Source organism: Neofelis nebulosa, chromosome 1 (assembly GCF_028018385.1).
Source record: "Neofelis nebulosa isolate mNeoNeb1 chromosome 1, mNeoNeb1.pri, whole genome shotgun sequence".
Taxonomy (NCBI): domain Eukaryota; kingdom Metazoa; phylum Chordata; class Mammalia; order Carnivora; family Felidae; genus Neofelis; species Neofelis nebulosa.
This window is the reverse complement of record NC_080782.1, coordinates 218,514,654-218,536,512: the sequence shown is the minus strand read 5'-3', so window position 1 is coordinate 218,536,512 and position 21,859 is coordinate 218,514,654. Positions and strand designations below refer to the sequence as shown.

General features: G+C 44.4%; 1 protein-coding gene across 2 annotated transcripts in view; it reads right to left on the bottom strand.

The window, feature by feature from the left end:
• Positions 1-1,276: 1,276 nt before the first annotated feature.
• Positions 1,277-21,859, bottom strand: part of SLC25A30 (solute carrier family 25 member 30) — a 40,812-nt gene continuing 20,229 nt past the window's right edge. For both annotated transcript variants that reach the window (XM_058684930.1, XM_058684920.1), the window contains exons 2-10: positions 17,858-17,979; positions 15,974-16,121; positions 12,345-12,439; positions 10,806-10,891; positions 8,137-8,232; positions 7,155-7,279; positions 6,339-6,477; positions 4,878-4,958; positions 1,277-3,945 (exon numbers count right to left, since the gene is read on the bottom strand). In XM_058684930.1, the coding sequence (XP_058540913.1) occupies positions 3,904-3,945; positions 4,878-4,958; positions 6,339-6,477; positions 7,155-7,279; positions 8,137-8,232; positions 10,806-10,891; positions 12,345-12,439; positions 15,974-16,121; positions 17,858-17,921 (876 nt within the window). In that variant the 5' untranslated portion in view covers positions 17,922-17,979 and the 3' untranslated portion in view covers positions 1,277-3,903. The remainder of the gene's footprint in view (positions 3,946-4,877; positions 4,959-6,338; positions 6,478-7,154; positions 7,280-8,136; positions 8,233-10,805; positions 10,892-12,344; positions 12,440-15,973; positions 16,122-17,857; positions 17,980-21,859) is intronic.

The window sequence follows — 21,859 nt, the reverse complement described above, 5'->3', positions numbered from 1 at the left end:
GGTTCATGAGTTCGAGCCCTGCGCGTCGGGCTCTGGGCTGATAGCTCAGACCCTGGAGCCAGCTTCGGATTCTGTGTCTCCCTCCGCTGCTTGCACTCTGTCTCTTGCACTGTCTCAAAAATAAATAAACGCTAAAAAAAAAATTTTTTTTTTTAAAGAGAACTGAGAAAGTTCCCTGTCTTCCACATTCTATGTTTTCACTAAACCACCATTATTTAATTCAAATGTTAATAAGACAAGCAACTAGAAAAATATATATATATTTTATAATTTCATGGATGAGTTTATTGTCGTTTTTTTTTTTTTAATGTTTATTTAGTTTTGAGGAAGAGAGAGAGAGACAGAGTGTGAGGAGGGGAGGAGCAGAGAGAGAGGGGGACACAGAATCCAAAGCAGGCTCCAGGCTCTGTGCTGTCAGCACAGAACCCACGAACCGCAAGATCATGACCTGAGCTGAAGTTGGACGCTCAACCGACTGAGCCACCCAGGCACCCCCCACTCCGAAAATATTCTTAAGTGAAAAAATTAATGAACTAGGTTAGCATTTCATCCACTGGTTCTTCTATGCCAATCAGAGGTGACTCTGCCTGGTCCACAGTTAACAAACATCCCAGCTGCTATCTCCAGCCAACACCAAACACGGGAGGGACTGACGGACCCTGAAAGTGCAGGGCATAGATGATGTCATCACCCTGCTGTTCTCCGTCTCCAGGCTACCTTCCCAAGCCAGTCCACAAATCAGAGTCACCAGCCTCTACTGGGTTACAGAGGTTTTCAAAGAGTGGGAGGTCACACAGGTGTCCAGGCAATTAAGATGATTCTGGGTGGCTCAGGGGGTTAAGCGTCCGAATCTTGATATCCGCTGAGGTTGGGATCTACAGATCGTGAGACGGAGCCCCGTGTCAGGCTCCTCACTGAGCAGGGAGCCTGCTTGGGAGTCTCTCTCTCTCCCTTGCTCTCCATCCCTCTGCTGCTTGTGCTCTTTGTCAAGAATGAATGAATGAAGAAAGAAAGGGAAAAAAAGAGAAAGAGAAAGAAAGAGGAAAAGAAAAGAAAAGAAAAGAAAAGAAAAGAAAAGAAAAGAAAAGAAAAGAAAAGAAAAGAAAAGAAAAGAAAAGAAAAGAAAAAAAAAGAAAAAAAGAACCCCAACAACTTCTCCTCGAGGAGAAATGTCTGCAGCCACTTTCACACGTGCCATTTCTACTCCAACCTTTGAGACTCTTTGGAGCTTATCTTTGTTTAAAGGTTTCTATTTATCCAAAATAACCACAAGTCATTTCGATTATTATGTATTAGTCCAGTTTATTAAATAATGAAACGAGGTTTATGCCACATATTCCAACAATGTTTAAATAAAGAGCATGAAATATAAAGGCTTATGAAAATGTATAGTTTTTATATAATACATACTATTTCTAGCTCATGAATAAATATGAAGAGGGGCCATTTTTAGATCACAGATCAGTAACATTTAGCATCAATGATTACACAAATCCACAAGCAAACAAAAAAAAATCCGTTATCTTCATTTTAGTTATAAAAGCTAAAAATCCTTTTGCCACATTTAAGCAATATCCAAGGAGGTGGGGGGACTTGTAGCCACACCCCTGAAAATTAGGGAACTGAGTCTCCAAGTCCCTAAGTTCTTTTCTGGTTAGGAGCGTGGCAACTGCATGAACTCTTTCAAGAAACAGAAAAACCAAAACAGGTTAAGATCCTGTTCTGTATAATGTGTTTAATAAAGCTACACTGGAGAAATACTCTATTTTTGTCTCAAAAAAGTGTTCAGGTGTTATGGTGAGGTTTGAGTTTCTTCTCATCCTGGTATGAACATATGCATAATTTGAATAAACTGACATAATGAATGTTGCAGGACGTTGACTCTTTCCGGTCTTCAAAAGGATTTGCTTCTACTGTTTTAGAAATTATATGTACACTTAAAAATATATGTTTTCTTCGTTAAAAAAAAAAAAGTGACTCTTAAAAAGTAATCCTTTAAACTCACAGAACTCAAAAGTGAAAGCCTTTCCAGAGAAAGCCCTTACCACATCAATGGAATGTCTTGGTAAGAGGGAAGAAAATCTCCGTCTAAAGATACGGTTCAATACCAGGAGTGGGAGCCGAGTGAGCTCAGCTCTGCAGAGTCCCATCCAGATTGGGCCAGGGGAGCCAGACTTTCAGCTACGTCTTTAACCCGTTAGCCCCTACATGCCACGCCACCGCCTCTTCCTCTTTTTAACGACTTTGTCTCTGGTTTGGAACTGCAATTCTGCCTCACAAAATGTTTCTCCAAGTAAACATTAATAAAGAAGGCAAAGTGGAAGGGACTGGCAGCAAAACTGCGCAGTCCATAAGAAAAACCGGGGTTCCTTCTTTTCTGCTTCAAGGGAGGTGGCCGGACACACCAGGCACCTGCTGAGCACACGCCCCCGCAGGAGGGTCTGCCCCGGAGCCCCAGTTAGTGTGTATTTAATGTTCTCAAAGGCTAGAACGGAAGGTACCCGAGTAAATATGTTCCCTGCCCTGGGGCAGCCCGCGAGAAGTGTATAAAGGTCTTAGGGCTCTCGGAGTCACTTTTTATTTTCAAAGGAACAAGATGAAGGAGAGAAAGAGAAGGGAGAATGATTTTTGTTGTCTTTAGAAAAAGAAAGGAAGACACTATGGACCTCTTTCAGAAACCAGAAAACAGGTGCAATACTAAAGAAAGAGTTTTTTTTTTAATGTCAAGCAAGTGTTTTCCATCCAAACCAATCAGGAAGCCCAAGACAGGAAGTATTTGAACAGACGACCACCTGAACTGAAGGAAAATCTGGGAAATCCGGAAAAATCAATTCTTCAATTCACTCGCAACATCTTGCTAAGGAAAACGTAATAAAACTGTAACTTACACTGTGCTCTTTCTTTTCACAAGGACTCTAACAACAGGCTTTGTTGGGGGTTCCAGTGAGAATGACTCTCTTCTTTGCACCCAACTGTGGATGCTGGGATTCCAGCCAGATGACAGCGTGACTGATGTAAACACACTGACCCTCAAGTCAAGTGATAGCCGCTACTATTTTCTTCATTTGAGCCTCAACATCAGTAGATGTCATATCTCCATTTTACAGACTGAGAAATAATAAAACTGGGCTAAAAATCAGAGCAAATTACCAACATTACCTGAGACCAAACCCACGCGGCTAAAAACCCCTCCCGTCAACAGCAACCTTGCCAGTCTCAAAGCCAAGGTATCTCACCATCATGGGTTTAGATATTAATACTTTGTAACAATTCCTCACAAAGGTCAAGCCTTCAAAGGCTTAAAATCACTTATTGTAAGTGAAAGATCCTGCCAAAATAGGAAATTATAAAGCAGTGCAATATTCCAGAGATCTATTTCCTGCACTGTTTACACCTGGAGTTGAAAGGGCCAGGTCTCCACGCGTGAAATGTCTTCAGCCGACAAGAAGCAAATATCCCCAGAAGTTCAGGAACAGTAACACCCTCTTGGAGGCTCCATTCCGTGGTTCCTGCGAGCTTCCCTAGAGCACTCTGCTATTCTCAGCTGTTCGCTGGAGGGCAACAGGTGCTACCGTCCCCTGGAGAAAACAATTCACAGTTCCTGATCTTCTTGCAAGTTTTCTTTAGCAAGAAACACGCACTTTGCATGCCGTCTTTGATGTCCAAGGGCACTTCCATGGTAAGGACCAGTGTTTGCATGTCAGTTTGTGGCATTAAACATTTGATGCAGAGCATCCATTGCCAACACACAGCAATGTGCACTAACCCCGTCTTCGGCTGTTGCTCACGCATGCTTCAGAATCTGTGACGAGCCAAGCAGTGAGAAGCAGCGTGAAACACAGGAAGCTTGATTGTTTTGCAAGCAGGCGTTTTCAGAGCGCTGTCTCGTGCAGCCTGGACTTGTCACAAATCCAATTTCTTCAACTGCTCATAGGTCACAAAAAACTGCAGTTATTGGTTGAGGCTGACAACGAAAATGCCATCTGAACAACGCTGACACATAAAAACGGACTCACAGTACATCTAACAAGTATGTCCGGGCAGACCACAGGCCATGCACATGATTAAACACCCGGGATCCTTATCCGCCCCCAAAGGTCTTCCCATTAGCCTTCCCAAGGCCACCCTGGAACAGAACAATCACAGCTTAGATAACATCAGTGCCCTAGCGTCTGTTCCAAGAGCCTCTTGGAAGATCACGTCCACGCTGACCAGCTTTGGTGACTGCTGTGTGCAGACTTGCCCAAACAGTAAAATTCTATGTGAAAGTGAAAGACAGCAAGCCCTGGGATGCCCTCTCGAGGGTCACCACTAGGCAGGCCTTCAGCAGGGAGGGGCAGATAAAGAGAAACAGAGATGGTGAAAACCACATTCCCTTCTATATAATTCTGCCTTTTCGTGTCTAATGAACGGCTACTTCTTTCCTGTCTCCCACTTTGGCATACAGGAAACACTGCTTATCAGCCCAATAATTCAGGAGCTAATTCCTGTTTAACCTCAGGCGCTCTCTAAAATAAGCATTCTACAACAGCGCGGTCAGACCGCATCCTTCCCAATGGTGGCTAAGGATATAAAATCCTTTTCTCTCTCTCTCTGTAATCGTAAATATTCCCAGCTTCTAAAACAGTGTGAATAGAAGTTTGTATTGATACCATTACCTTTCAATAACACTATCACTATACCAAGATTCACTTGGCCCAGCACAGAGACTTTATACCTTCTAAGACAGAAAGCGAATAGTTATTTCTTAGAATCGGAGGAGCTCAAAAGAATACGAACCCACTTCTAAATTATCATTAATAACATGACAGTTTATACAAACAATATTCCTTTCGCTGCACCTTTTTTTCCAGACGTACTGCGACAGAAAAGGATACAATGATATTCCAAGGACCAAGTCTCAACCAATTCGGCCAAAACCCTTTATACAGAGCAAAAAACCCTTCATTCTTCCATGTCTGTTATAAGGGAAAGGGAGGAGGGGGAGACAAAAGTTAACATCTAACTTTCCAATCATGTCAAATGTGTTAACACTCAGTAGGCAGACTGAATGATCAACTTTTCTTAAAAATAAAATCCTGTTCGAAAAGACTGCTTAAAAACTCAGTGCCCTCTGCCTCTTTTTCTTCTTTAAAGGCCTCTTCACGGGAGAAGACGTCCAACCAGCCCACACCCAAGCAGACAAATTGCAGCGGAATGAATAAGAAGTGGGATTTAATTCCAATTAGAACCTCTCGCCTCCTTGCCACTCGGGCTCACAAGTAGGTCGGAAATAAAAAAGTGAAGCAATGGTGGTAAAGATGTCATTCAGAGCACCACTATTTCACGTCATTAGGTGAATAAAAACAAGTATCTCTGCGTCAGGAAGGCAGACTTGAAGTCTAGGACGGGCCAGCATCACGCCAGAGAACAGGAACGGCCAAGCGGCCCCGAACCCCGGGCGGCCGGCAGTCCGGTCAGGGAGACAGACAGCTGCGAACTTCCCCCCTCTCAGGAACAGTAAGCCCCACTGTTTAAACCGAGAATTATTGTCAGAGTGACGTGTTCTTTCGAGAGATGTCTGAATGAAGGATATTCATTCCAGTCTGACTCACGGGGAGGGAGACACATTTTGGAAGGAGACACACAGATATCAGAAAGCATGACTCTCTTCTCAGCCTGTACAGCAGACCAGAGGTGTAAAGAAAATGAACTTTCATTTCTAAATATTCGTCTAGATTTTGTATGTATAAAAGTTAGCCCCAGTGTGACCCAAACTGGGTACCATCTCAGGGCTTCACAGAGCATCACTCATGGTAGTTATAATAACCCTCAAAGTTTAGTTACTTCTCAGGTTAAAATATATGCATACATATATATGTGGGTGCATATATATATATACATATACATATGTATATGTATATATACATGCACACACACACACAAAGATATTCACACGCGTCTGGGGGGCAGTTTCAATGATTAAAAACAAACCACTAGAATGTTGAAGATTAAGTAAAATAAGCTTGCTTATTTCAACATCAGTGTCTTTCATCATTATGAATTATGCTAACAAGGTTTTACTACGTGAATCCAGGCACTGTGCTCTTTGGTAAGCATTCTTTCGTTTTTACACTAACCCTGTGACACAGGTGCAATTACCGTCCCTCCTCACTAACGAGGAAACTGAGGTATAGAGTGTGTACATCAACCAAAGTCATACAATTACAAGGGACAAGGGTTTTGCTCTAAACCGTTGTGGTTTTGACCATGCTAAGAAACTCTTCAGGGGGTAACATGGAGGCTAATGAGCAGTGACAGGACCCCACAGCGCCGCACAGGTGACCGTGCCCTCTCACCTGGAACAAGCAGTCCAGGGTACCAGTGTAGCCCGAGCACCTGCCGTCTCGAAGGACTCTCTGATTCATCATACGTGTTCTCACAACATCCACAGGGTTTGAGGCCAGGGCCCCAGCCAGACCACAGGTGAAACTTGAGCTATGAAAAAGATGCCAACGGAAAAGCAAAAGTTCACCACCGAGCTGCCACCACCACTAAAGGCAAGAAACAGCATCCTCCCAGACTATGTTACAGTGACATGTGACAAGACGGTACGTTTCCAGGAAGATGCCCATCTCTAAAGCACGGCACAAACTTCTTAAATATAGCACTGATTATAAATTCCAGCCTCAACTAAGAACACCCATGAGGTTCTGGAAGGTCAATCATAGACACATGAAGGAATGTCATGTGTTAATGAACTCTGGGGCAGAGCTTTTCACATTGTACAGGTGTATCAAATCATTATGTACACTTTGAATAGCTTACAATTTTGTCCGTTATACCTCAGAAAGCTAAAAACTGAAAATAATAGAAATACAAAGCCAAGTTAGAGAATGCTAATCATGATATTGCTCGTGTAATAAAGTACACAATACTTTTGTAGACAGATTTGCATGTGACTAAAAAACGAGCTGTTAACAATGGTTACCCATGTAAACAGACAAGGACTTTCACTTTTTCCTGGTTCACTCCGGAACTGTAATTTTCCAAATATGAGAATATAATACCTTTATAATATACCTTCTTTAAAATTTCTATAGATTTGTAGCAAATTGCCACCCTGACCTCATGCATACCTAAAATATTATTTTTTTTGAAATCTATAAACATACAGGAGGTGGGTATACACAGTGTCTCCCATCAGGCCCGAGAAAATCAGGTGCTTCTTGGCGAGGTCATAGACCGGGAGCTCCACACCGACGACGATAGCAGCCCTCTGCGCGGTAAGGGACACGCCCTGGGTAAGAAGACGAATAATCAAGACTCAGAGAGCTCTTCCCGGAGTAGGCCTTGCCAAAAAATGTAGAGTGACAGAGGAGAAAAGACCAGAGGGTAAAGAAGTCAGAAGCTCATGTCCAGTTCCGATTCTGGCACTAACCATACGACCTTGGCCAGACGCTGGCCAGGACAAATCACCTCACAGAGGCTCCGGTTTCCTAGTACATACTGAGAAGACTGTCCTAGATGACCCTTATGGTCTATTCTGTGAACTGACAGGTCAAGAGAATACCAGGAAATGGCACTCCATACCAGCGCTTGCCTAGTAATGGTCTTCACTTAGGGACCAGGAAGACATACACATCACAAAATGCAGGGGCGCCCGGGTGGCTCGGTCGGTTAAGCGTCAGACTCTTGATTTTGGCTCAGGTCGTGATCTCACGGTTTGTGGAATCAAGCCCCACATGGGGCTCTGAGCTGAAAACACGCAGCCTGCTTGGGATTCTCCCTCCCTTCCCCCTCCCAAAATAATAAGTAAATGAACCTAAAACAAAAATAACCCAGCATTTAACTATAACCTAGAAAACCCTCCTCTATGAGAATCTTTTAAAGAAAAAGTAAACAACAAAGTGCTCAATCTTCTTCATAATTATACATAAATTATTCAAAAGGTATTTTAAAATACGACATAATCCTTATATTTCCATTTTCCAGACAAGGAAATTAAGGAAGAAAGTAACTTCAAGGGCAGACGTCACTTGTCTTCCCTTACTCCATTTCGCCTTTCAGATTAAATAAAATGATAGGAACAGAAAGAATAAATTCAAAGGGAAAAAGGGAAGAACTAAGGTAGCTGGCTCTGTTTTGCAGGCTTACCTTCCACAATCCTCTCGCTCCCTCCTGCTGGTAAATGTTAATGAAGTTGCCTATCATTCCCCCTTGAATGGTGCTGCTCTGGGCTTGCATCCGTATCTAGAGATTATTTTCAAGATTAACATGAGAAGGAAACAGCACATTTCTCCCCAATGTAGACCTTTGAATATCATTTGATCTGTTGTTTAATAACCATTAAAAGAAAAGAATCATAGCATAAACACTATCGTCATGCTAGCTTTAAATGCCCTTTGCAGACGAAACATTTTTAAGGTTTGGTTCTTAGGCACTTTGGAATCAACAAAATGCATCCAGTAGAATCCAGAGCTCATTAAGTGTCCAAAAAACCTGATTTTTTTTAAAAAGCCTTTTGAAAAGGAAAGGAAATGACATTATGTCCTTACAGGTTAATAAGTAGGAAAGAGAAGGTGATGGTAATACTAAGATTTCACATAATTAATAGGAGCATCTAGCATATTTCGCAGCATGAAGCACGGACAAGCAGATTTTTTTTTTTTAACGTTTGTTTTTTGTTTTTTGTTTTTTTTTTTACGGAGTTTGTATTTTTTTTTTTTTTTTTTTTGGGACAGAGAGAGACAGAGCATGAACGGGGGAGGGGCAGAGAGAGAGGGAGACACAGAATCGGAAACAGGCTCCAGGCTCCGAGCCATCAGCCCAGAGCCTGACGCGGGGCTCGAACTCACGGACCGTGAGATCGTGACCTGGCTGAAGTCGGACGCTTAACCGACTGCGCCACCCAGGCGCCCCTGTTTTTTGTTTTTAATTTTTGAGACAGAGAGAGACAGAGCATGAACGGGGGAGGGGCAGAGAGAGAGGGAGACACAGAATCGGAAGCAGGCTCCAGGCTCTGAGCCGTCAGCACAGAGCCCGATGCGGGGCTCGAACTCACGGACCGCGAGATCGTGACCTGAGCTGAAGTCGGCCGCTTAACCGACTGAGCCACCCAGGCGCCCCCAAGCAGATTTCTTAAATTAGTTACTTCAAGCCACTACTATTTCCAACCAGCTGAACCAAAAGGTATGCAGGCGAGCTGAGCACGGGATAACCACATGATGTCCGTCACACTCCGTTACACTTGAATGTACAAATACACTCGAGAACGGCTGTGGAATTCACATGACTGAGATGCCAATGTAAAAATAATGTTTGATGTAGCTCTCCGTATTTTTTTAATGTTTACTTACTTTTGACAGAGAGAGAGAGAGAGAGACAGAGCATGAGCAGGGGAGGGGCAGAGAGAGAGGGAGACACAGAACCCGAAGCAGGCTCCAGGCTCCGAGCCATCAGCACAGAGCCCGACGCGGGGCTCGAACTCTTGGACTGTGAGAGCATGACCTGAGCCCAAGTCAGATGCTCAACTGACTGAGCCACACAGGCGCCCCAGCTCTCTGTATTTTTTTAAAATTAAAAGGGATTTCTCACTAAAAATCGGTACCTTATTTTTATCGAGGGAGCAAAAACATTACCTCCGACTTCTAAAGAAAAGCTGTTACTGCCACGCAAAACACAGGAATGGCCTATCCCTAAGCCTAGCATATGTTTAAGATATTAAAGGGAGTATGGAGATCTTTCTCCGCTTTTCCCCGACAAAGGGTAAAATCAAAGCAAAAGCACCTTCACACATGCTGCACCCTGACCGTGCATAAGTGTAATGCCCTCAACACGCTGCTACATAAGGTGCTGACATCTGTCAGAATCTCCTAGTAGATTGAAGGCTCTGAGGGCAGGGTCCTTATCATACTCATTTTTGGACTCTAAGCACGTAATACGTCAACTGGCAGAAGGTAGAGGCATAGTGGATGCCGGTTAACTAACAGGAACAAAAAGGAGAGGAAGGGACAGAGACAAACATCTTAAGAGGGATGAAAAAGCAACTCCTGCCTAATTTCTATTTTGTTTAATTAGTTTATTCCCTTGGGGCACCCGGGTGGCTCAGTCGGTTAAGCCTCTGACTTCGGCTCAGGTCATGATCTCGAGGTTTGTGAGTTCGAGGCCCGCAGCGGACTCTGTGCTGGCAGCTCAGAGCCTGGAGCCTGCTTCGGATTCTGTGTCTCCTTCTCTCCCCGCCCCTCCGCCACTCATACTCTGTCTCTCTCTCTCCCTCAAAAATAAATACACATTAAAAAAAAATGTTTAATTAGCTTATTCCCTTGCCTTACTCCAGAAAGGATTTAAGGAGGCAGTTTCCCTGTTATTATCAATAAGATCATCCACCTTACCACACTTATGTCTAACTGTAGTAAGGAAATATTTCCATCACTGTATCCTGAAATCAAGTTAGCAGATAACATCACACGCTCAGAAATAGGTCATTAATGAGCAGACCTGTACAGAACTTGTAGCCTCTCGATTTTTTAATGAACCAATAAAACCAGGGAAGATTTTCAATGAAAAATGAAATTCAAATGTATCCGAGCCTACATTTTTTTTTCCTGCTTAGTCACCAAAGACCTTGTCTCCACAACGAGCTCTACTTTTGATGTCCGTTATCAGTGGGAGATCCTCCCTCATGGGAGGGCCTTCATGGCACTCAAACTGTAAACATTTGTTTACAAAACTGTTACATTCGCAGACCTTCATTATCTGAATGTTGTTCCCAGTAAGAAAATGTGGGGGGAGTGTGCCTATCAGATATGGATAGCGCTGCTTACTTTCAAAACATCCGTTGGATTAGCGATGGTTGAGGATATGACTCCAGAGAGAATTCCACACACCACATTTATCAGTAGAGTTTCATCTATAAACAAGCACACATTATTCAACTTTTCATTATCAGTAACTCAAACATAGGTGCAAACTCATTTGCATACCTCTTGTATATCTTAAGGGAATAATTACCTTTCTGCTTTATGAATCAAGCCATTTTTAAAATGTTAGGAATTCTGCTGGCTTATCAGGACTTTGCCTAGCAAAATTACTTGACATCTATTTGCTCTCAATTTGTTGTTTTTTAAAAATATTTACTTATTTATTTAAGTGATCTCTACACCCAGTATGGGGCTCGAACTCATGACCCAGAGATCAAGAGTCGCACACTCTTCCGACTGAGCCAGCCAGGCGCCCCAAACTTACTTGACATCTAAAAAGGGACGTGAATTACCATGCAAAGTGAGCAGCCATCTGCCAATTCACTTTTATGTGTAAATGTGTATCACTGTACTAATTAAGATGAAGTATATCTCATAAGAGAATAAAAAAGATACACTCCGGGGCACCTGGGTGGCTCAGTCGATTAAGCACCCAACTTCGGCTCAGGTCATGATCTCACGGCTCGTGAGTTCGAGCCCCGTGTCGGGCTCTGTGCGGACAGCTCGGAGCCTGGAGCCTCTTTCGGATTCTGTCTCCCTCTCTCTCTGCCCCTCCACCACTTGCACTCTGTCTGTCTCTCTCTCTCTCTCACATATAAATAAGCATTAAAAATCTTTAAATAAAATAACATAAAAGTAAATTTTAAAAAAAGATACACTCCTATGAGATAACCATGAAGATAAAGTTTTGAAGCACACCATATATATTTAATTTGAAGTGTACTGAAGTGCTAAAGCATCTCAGCCCCTGCTGACCACTCTCATGCAACGGTCGGCTGGCACTCAAGAATTCAGTTCTTAATACTACGAAAGGTATTCACTGCTTTCCTGAAAAAAATCCTGATTTTAGAAAATTTTAAGTGGGCTAGAACTATAACAACATATCCTCTAGTCTAGGAGTTCTGTAGATGAGGAAAACTAAAATATTTGTAGAGACTGCTCCTTTTAACTGCTGTTCCCCTTAATTCAGCCAAGAACTGACTTGCTTTGGGGTACCTGGGTGGCTCGGTCGGTTAAGCGTCCGACTTTGGTTCAGGTCCTGATCTCACGGTTCGTGAGTTCAAGCCCCGCATCAGGCTCTGCGCTGACAGCTCAGAGCCTGGAACCTGCTTCAGATTCTGTGTCTCCCTCTCTCTTCCCCTTCCCCTGCTTGCGTGTGTGCATGTGTGCACACACTTGCACTCTCCCTCTGTCAAAAATAAATAAACATTAAGAAAAAAAAAGAACGGACTTACCTTAAGCGTGGTTCATTCAGACTTTATACCCAGAGTTCTCTTCAGCAGTAAAGTCACAGTTAGGCTCAAGAAAATCTGATCTTGACTAAAAAAGTCACACAACCAACCCACCTCCTGTCCACAAGTAGAGAAAAGATTCTTCACTCACCTTCTGGGTGTTCAACAAACAGTCGCTTCAAGCTCTGGTAAGTGCCTATCTTGATGGTGCCATAGGAAGCCTGGCGTAACATCGCAGGGGCAATCCTGTCAAACCAATGGACAAGACCCCAAGAAATTCAAAAAACCAGGCACCTGAGTGGCTCAGTTGTTAAGCTCCTGACTTCGGCATATGGCATGATCTCAGTTCATGAGTTTGAGTCCCCCATCTGATGAGCTCAAAACCCCACTTTGGGTGAGCCCTGTTTCTCTCCCTCCCCGCCACTCTCTCTCTCTCTTTCTGCCTCTCACTCACTTGTGCCCTCTCAAAAAAAAAAAAAAAAAAAAGAGAAAAGAAATTCTAAAAAGCACTTTAAATCCTATAGAAGACACACACACACACACACACACACACACACACACACATACACACACACACAGATAGTGGCCTTCCACAATCAAACTACGCTCAAGCAGATTTCTCGAAATTCAAAATCTAACAAAAATATAGTGGGGTTCCGTAAAATGTGTGCAAATTAATAGTTCACTAAGTGAAAGTTCAGCCCCCTGTAGTTATCCTTAATGAAAACGTAAGTGAACGTGAAGTTCTATTCAAACGAAAGGGCTGTCCTTTTTCAGGACAAAGCGCCTCGAGAAATCTGCCCTCGGCAAGCATCTATCACTCTTCAGCTGCTGCTCTAGAGCTCAATTCCCACCTCCTCGGAGGCCCTGCCCCAGTTATTTCCTCTCCCTCTCTTGGCCATCCTGAGCCCAGAAGCACCCTGGGGCAGTTATCTGCCCCAGCTGATCCTCCTCGTCCCTCTCCCCTCGCCATCAAAACTCCCCTCACCAAGGTGACCAACTGACATCGCTGTCACTACATCAAATGATGTGTTTCACTTAGTATCTTACATATCCTCTCCGCGGTACTTGCTGCCATCCACCCTTTGTCCTCCGCGCTGCGGTCTCCTCCCTGAGCTCTGTTATATCCCCCTCTCCCATTTCTTCCCTTTTCTCTACAGCCTCCCTCCCTCTGTTTCCTGGGGTGTTCTGGGGAACTCTGCCCTAGGGTCTCTCTTCTCTCCCCGCTCCACGCACTCCCCGGGTGAGCTCGTCTACTCCCATGGCTTCTACCACTGTCCGAGACTGACGACTCCGAAATTCCTGCTTCCTGCATCGATCCAACGATGCATTTCCAACTGCCTCGTAGATGTCTCAATTCGCATGTCCCACACCCACCCCCAGATCCAGTGTCCCATACGGAGCTAAGTGTCCTCCCGCCCCAACCAATCGGCTCTCCTCTTTGTTTCCTGACCCAGAAAATGGAACCTCCATCAACACCTTGGCTGAAAACCAGAAATCAAGACATTGGCCTTGTCGCCTGCTTCCTCCACACCCCCTCGTCTGTTAGGTCACGTATCAGGTCAACCCTATGCCCTAAACAAGCTCTCTTCTTTCTCTCTGTCCCCAAGACAATCCCTCTGTTCAGAAAATCGTTGTCTCTGCTTCCTGTGCGACAGCCTTTTTCCAGCGTTGTCAGTTCTCATTCTTTCTCCCTACGGCAGGCTGGCTTCTTTTTACCACCGAAACCCTATCATGTCAGTCCCCCTACTGAAAACCCCCCAGCACCTTCTGCCCGCCATAGGCACAGCAAACTCAAGCGCTTATGGGCACCGGGCAGACACCCTGAGTGCAGCGGGCTGGGTCTCATGCACCCTTGCACGTCCTGCGAGCGGCAGAGGTTTCGGTAAACCAGAGAAGGCATCCTCGACGCCTGTTGCCGTTATCCTAAGTGAATGAACACGTGCCCAGATGTTGACTTTTCTCAAGAAAATGGACTCCCCAGTTTCCATGTGCAATTTCTCATAGTTTAAAATATCGGCTCGAGTGAGAAACAAAAACCTTGACTGGTAGGTAGGAGGGCCGTGAGGCACCCATTTGGGACCTGTGGTGTGCTAGAGGAAATCAAGATGCTTAGCGTGTCCTGAGGCCGTCCGTGTCCTGACCCCTTATTACGGCTCCAACTCCGGCTCTGGCTACTCAACAACTCCAGCACTACACCTACGCTGAATTACTCGCATGTAATTACTAGAATGTACCACGCTTTCTTGTGCGTACTGCTGACTTTGTATAAACACAGTCCCCCCTCCTTTTTCTTTTTTAAGTCGGCTCCACAGCTACTTAACAGCCCCACTGTGGGGCTTGAACTCACAACCCTGAGATCAAGACCTGAGCTAAGATCAAGAGTCAGCTGCTTAACCAACTGAGCCACCCAGGCTCCCCAGTACAGTTCCCTTCTAACTTCGCCTGGCGAACTCACTCTTCTTGACCCTTCAAGCTCAGACCCAGCACCCCTGGGGTCAAGCAGCCTTCCTGAAGCCCACCCCCTCCCGTGCCCCCACAGTCTGGGCTCGATACCCGGCCTCTACCAGGCTCTAGTACTCGTTATCAGACCGCACTGTAATCCCGCTGACACACCTACAGCCCCCCACTAACCGACAGCCCCTTCATGCCTGTGTGTTGCTGCTGACCCCATTTGTCCCCCGGATCCAGTCTCACCCTTCTCTGTGATGCTCTGCGCCCTGAGAGGGTGGTGCCCACGGGTCACGTCACTCAGGCTCCCCTGCCAGCTGACTTCAGGGGGGATTCCACCAGTAGATGATGCGAGGGACGGAGGAGGGGGAAGAGGTATTCTCTCCCTGGCCACTCCCAAAGCATCCCTCGACAACTACTGTCTGCTCCTTCCAGACGCCAGCCCTACCAGGCTGTTAACACCATTCCTGTCCTTGTCCCTCTGGGCCTAGGGTTGGTAACAATTTCTCACTTCGCTAGTTTCTGGGTGCCTCAATATCCTTCCTCTGTTCCCTTAACCCGTAAGTAGCCCCTTCATTAAAGCCTCCCCAAAGAGGGGCGCCTGGGTGGCTCAGTCGGTTAAGCGCTGACTTCGGCTCAGGTCACGATCTCACAGTACGTGAGTTCGGGCCCCACGTCAGGCTCTGGGCTAACAGCTCAGCGCCTGGAGCCTGCCTCAGATTCTGTGTCTCCCTCTCTCTCTGCCCCTCCCCTGCTCGCACTCTGTGTGTGTGTCTCTCTCTCAAAAATAAAATAAACATCAAAACATTTTTGAAGTCCCCTCATAGAAACCACCCAAGTGAATTCTGTTTCCTGCAGGGACCCGGGCTCCCATAGGCACCTGTCTCACTCGCTTTCCCAGCCCACACCTTCAGCACACCGTTCACTAAATGCTGAATTACAGAAAAGTGGTTCACAACACTTACCCACGGAGACTACTCTATCGTTTTTCACTATAGCAAAAACCTGGGTAATTCAGAATAGCCAAAGGGAAGGGCTTTTTTCAGAGTGACATGGTGAATTATGGAATGTTTTGTGGCAACAAATGTAAATTTTGCATTATTAGCTGTATTTGAATACAATAAAAAAAAAAAAAACTTCCAACACAACGTTCGCTACATAAAAGGTATGTAGAAAATAAGGTTGAAATGAAAAATGAAAAAGCTACCAAGCTACTTGCTCTTTTCAAATACACTTCAAATGTCTACTTTTTCTCTATGAAGTCTTCAATTTCAGTTGATTCATTTAACAGGTCAATAGTCCAATATAAACACACAAAGGTCTACTTACCCTGAATACAGGGCTCTCAGCCCTTCTTCTCTGCCTATCCGCACTAAGGCGTGCAACATTCCTCGATACCGGATTTCTCTAAAGTTTGCGTCATTTGTCTGGCCTTGAATCTGGAGCCGTGTCTTGGTTAAATCAATTGGAAAAGTACCTTAAAGTTTTTTAAAAAAGAAATATTTCACTTGATAAAAAGAAATTCCACCAAATAAAGAATACATGGTGATATATTCCTGAGAAAATATTTCGACTGTAATGTAAACTAAGAAACAGAATTAAGAAATGGCAGGTACTTTGCAATCTTTTTTCTATTAAAAAAAATTAGAGGGGTGCCAGGTGGCTCAGTTGGTTAAGCATCCAACTCTTGGTTTTTTTTCATTTTTTTTTAATGTTTTATTTATTCTTGAGAAAGAGAGAGACACAGAGCATGAGTGAGGGAGGGGCAGAGAGAGAGGGAGATACAGAATCCAAAGCAAGTTCCAGGCTCTGAGCTGTCAGCACTGAGCCCGACGCGGGGCTCGAACTCACAAGCAGTGAGATCATGACCTGAGCTGAAGTCGGACACTTAACCGAAGGAGCCACCCAGGCACCCCAAGCATCCAACTCTTGATTTGGGCTCAGGTCATGATCTCACGCTTCGTGAGATAGAGCCCCGTATCTGCGTTGGGCTCTACAACAGTGTGGGGCCTGCTTAGGATTCTCTCCCTCTCTCTCTCTCCCTCTCTCTCTCCCCCAACCTCCGACCCCCTCCCTGGCTCACACACACACACACACACTCTCTCAAAATAAACATTTTTTAAAAATTAGGAACCAAAAGATTAAAAACACACCAAAAAGTGCATAAACGTATTTTCCTTTCTTTACATTTTTATTTGGTTCCCATCTTACTCTACGTAGGATTTGAGAGGCTGCATCGCTGTAATAAAAAAAAAAAAAAAAAAGGTACAGGGAATGATTTACACCAACCGGAAATCCATTTTAAAATATGTTACCACCTTTTGCATGTGTGAAGGCTAAAATCAGGTCCAATATGAAAGAGGGGGGGTAAGCTCATTTGCTAAGGGAGTTTCTCACTCCGTGTTCTGCAGTCTAGAAGTAAATCTGTGAACACAGGTACAGATGTTAAACACGGCGCCCAACAGGTAGTCTACCCGAATTCTGGACACTGTCGGGAAACTCAATTCGCTGTGGAACGGAGAGCCCACCCCACAGGGAACCAAGTGGGTGGGTGGTTAACACACCTTAACCCCTCAGCCCCGGGCCTCACCGGCTCCCCAGGGGCAGCCTCTGTCCCAGGACGGCAGCGCCCAAGCCCTGGAAGCAAATGACGCGTCCAGCCCAGCACCTGGCATTCGGCAGCTGCACAACCGGTATCCGGTGAAGCAATTCCGACAGGGAACAGACAGCGATCAATGGGGTCTGATGTGGAACTGCACTGGAAGAGGAAGCCACCAGTACAACGTGGACCGTGTGCGTAATTACGGAGTGACTGCGCAATGACAGTCAGACCTGGCCCCCGCGGCCTCCTGTGCCAACGGTGGCCAAGTGGCGAAAAGCACAAGGAAAACAGGGACAGAGGGACCCTCGGAATGACTGATAAAACTCGTTTGATTACCAGGTTCCACTTTCTCCACACTGAACTTTGGCCCCTAAACTGCTGGGAGCCAAAATGACTGTTTGTCTGAAAAAAAACATACCAAAAGGAGGGTGTTTTGAAATCGGAGATTAACATGTCATATTCTCGCATTCTGTGTGTCACCTCCAATCACATCAAACACCAGAGAGCGACCTTAACTTTTAATTGGCATCACGTGCAGCACGTGAACGACCCCCCCCCCCCACCCCAACACCATCCAGGCCGGGGGTGGGGGGGGTGGAGGGGCACCTTACCGCATTCGGCCGTGATGGAGGCCAGCCCTCCGTACACGAAGGGCTTCCAGTTGAGGGCCGACATCCTCAGCACGGTCCCTTCTCCTTTGGTTAGAGGAACATAGCCTCCCACAGGGCTTCTCCTGGACACAAAGGGGAGGCATTTCAAAGTCATGACTTCCCGCACAAGCAGTTTCCCCTTTAGGCTTGTGTTCCATTTGGAGAGCATCGCAGACGAATGCCCTCCACACCTCCCCCGCCCCCCGGACCCCACTTCCCGAGGGGGGGCTCACCTGTATAAAGCCAGGCCCAGCTCGCTACTAAACCGCATTTCATCCCGTTCAGACCTTAAGTAACGCAACAGGCTGGGAAGCTGAGATGGGGTATGTACTGAGCACAATGGAGGCTATTTTCTGGGCTGTCCATTTTATCTAACATCTATTCACGTTCACGCAACAAATATTTGTTATTTGTTTGCCACTGTCTCAGTGAGTCCCTCAGGCGCACCGAAAAAATGTTGCAACCCAGTGTCCTAAGGAGAAATGACAATTACTGAAAAGGACCAAAATATACTTCCAGTTCACACTCTGTAAATGTTGGCTTTCTTTTCTTAACTGCATCATGTTAATAGCTGGGAGGCAGCTCGGTATGAAGGAAAAAGGCGGACTCCGGGGTCAAAGCCACACCGCTTCCTTCCTAAGGAAGCTCCCGTTCATCTCTAGGTTTTTTTCTCCATCAATATCATCACCATCGAGGCAGCCAACACAACCAATTGGGGTTGGAGCCCATACTTTTATTTGCGAAACTAAATAAAATGCCAAGCTTTTAATCCTATTATGGGGATTAAATATGTATTTTTAAACTAGCACAGAAAAGACACTCAACAAATGCTGCCTTCCCTCTTCCTGTCACTTAGAAGGTGCTCACACACTGTGAAATATATTTACATGCCTGCCATGCCAGGTCCCCCACATTCATGACACATTCTGCAATTTTAGGCACTTTCAGTTGGTAAATCTGGCCTCATGTCCATTAACAGGAAAAACATGCAGATAAACACACCTTTGTGTATATAATATTAACCATAATTATTCTGGGTTTAAAATAAAATTTCAGGGGCGCCTGGGTGGCTCAGTGGGTTAAGCGTCTGACTTCGGCTTAGGTCATAATCTCACAGTTCATGAGTTCGAGCCCCCCATCGGGCTCTGTGCTGACAGCTCAGAGTGTGGAGCTTGCTTCAGATTCTGTGTGTCTCTCTCTGTCCCTTCCCCACTCGTGCTCTCTGTCTCTCTCAAACACAAACATAAAAAAAAAATTTCTTAAATAAAATAAAATTCCTAATTTATTATAGTCATTATTGGTAAGAGATACACCCAGTGTTTGTAATCTGCATGTTTTAGGAGTTTCTCAAGACTATATTTCTCAAGAAAAGTCACCATTACCAAAAATGTCAATTAACAACAAGGCCAGGGGGCTTGCTTAAACTAAGAAAAAAGCACAAGGAACCCAAAGGAGACTGTAAATGGATCTACCTATAGCTGTTCTCATTCATGGACATTAACCAAATTCAGACTGGCTACAAGTGAGTAAGATAAAAGGCTCTCTAAGAATGGAACCTGAAAATCATCATTTGCTTTATGTGTTTCAGGATCAAGAACAAACTGTGCCCTCCAACACTCATCTCAGCCCCTTATTATCCTCAAAAACATTTAGTAATATCTGCACTTGATCTTAGCCAAAAGGCCGAGAAGCGATAATATCTGAATGCAATTCTTAGTCTTACTAAATTCACAATAACGAATACTGTAGGTTAAATAAACTGTCAGAACACATTAATAATAAATCCAATAATTCATTAACTGTCCAGTAGTACCTTCCTTAATCCATTCTTGGATTCTTCTGAATTCAGTTAAAAAAAAAAAAAAAAAGCAACAGGGGCACCTGGATGACTCAGTTGGTTAAGTGCCGGACTTGATTTCAGCTCAGGTCATAATATCACTGTTCCTGAGTTTGAACACCAGACAGCCCTCCATGCTGACAGCGCAGAGCCTGCTTGGTATTCTCTCTCTCTCTCTCTCTCTCTCTCTCTGCCCCTCGACATTCTCTCTGTCTCACTCTTTCACACTAAACTTAAAAAAACAACAACAAAGCAATAACTACATAACAGTGATGTGTGGAAATGCTGTAACTTTAGAAAAGTGTCGGATATAAATGATTTCAGCGGATCCCCCAACAAGTTTGGGACAGGAGGACAGGAAAACAGACTAGGAAACGGAGTCCCAGCAAAGTGCCTTGTCCAAGGCCACATGGCTGATGGGGCAGAAATGGGGCTCCAACCCAAGTGTTCTGATTCCAAGTACAGCATTCTTTCTGCTACCACCTGAGGCTGTATGCAATCATAAAGGAGTGATGGTGTTTTAATTAAGGAGAAAATATTATTAGGCAGCTTCAAAAAGGTACTATTGCAGAGAAAGACAGATACCATATGTTTTCACTCATATGTGGATGCTGAGAAACTCAACAGAAGACCAGGGGGGAGGGAAAGGGGGGGGGGAGGAAAGTTACAGAGAGGGAAGGAGGCAAACCATAAGAGACTCTTAAATACTAAGAACAAACTGAGGGTTGATGGGGGGGGAAGTGGGTGAAGAGGGCACCTGTTGGGATGAGCACTGGGTGTTGCACGGAAACCAATTTGACAATAAATTTCATGTAAAAAAATAAAGTACAATATCCTTATTGTTATTATTTAAAAAAACAAAAAGGTACTATTGATAAGGTGCATCCTATAAGCAACAAAAATGTGTTTAAGATAAAGGTATTAAGAGGATATAATATTCAGAAGGTAGATAATCAATATAAACAGTAGCAATTTATTTTTCCAACAAAAGGTATATGAAGTCAGTGTTGAAACACTTGGGGGGGGAGTTTTTTACAGAGGTGAAATTCACATACTCATTTTAGTGAGCAATTCAGCGGCACCTCATACATTCAGGATGTTGTACAACCACCACCTTTATCTAGTTCGAAAATATCGCATCACCAGTCCCCCCTCCCTCTGGCTTTTACTTTCTTGGACGTGACACTATATATGCATTAAGTATCTGTGTGGAACATACAGCTCCTTATTAGGAGTTCCTAACCTGACTGCAGAGTTTCCTAAAAGTATATACACTAGGGCCCTACCTACTGAATGAAGATCTCAGGGACATTGCGAGCATCTGTGTTACTGAAAATCATCCAGTTAAATACATGGCAGCCAATTCACACCTTGGAATACTTACTACTTAAATTCCCATTTTAAATAGTTAATGCTCAGTGATGATGTTACAGGTGATCCTTCTTTTTATTCATCTTATTTAGTACTGATTTTTTTCCTACACATGTATGTGTGTGTGTCTTTATATATACAGACACACACACACACACAAGCCATCCTCCAAAATGTTAGCAGAACTTTATGCGAAAGGGAATTATAACTGATCTCTAACTTAACGACAAACACAACATTTTTTTTAAAGACTATTTTGTCATATGACCTCATGCCATCTCACTGAGTCACTTTCCGTTTTCCTGCCTCACCTTATTTGTTTTACTAGTTTAGTTTTAATGGCTACTTTTGGCTACTTTTTCTTCCATCGGTGTTTTTAATTAGATCAAAACCCAAAAAAGCTCTGGATTATACTCATATGCAAGTACCCCAGTAGAGCTCAAAACCATTATGGAATTGCCTCCCCCTGGGTTTGAATCAAGTGGATGGAGCACGCACCCATTTGGTCCTATTCCTGTGAACCACCACCATAAACTGATCTTCCACAAGTGCGCATCCATTCCTGTGCTCCTGGTTACACTGTAAGAAAGTACTTTCTATTCAATTCCAATTTTTAAAAGTTAGCAAGAAGAGGGTAAAAATTACCTTTGGGCTCTTCTCTTTTCCTTTCTGAATGCTAGGACTAGATTCCGGATCAGTTAAGCTTACTGCCCACCTTCCCAGGTTAATGCTTACTGTGTCAAAGAAAGAATATG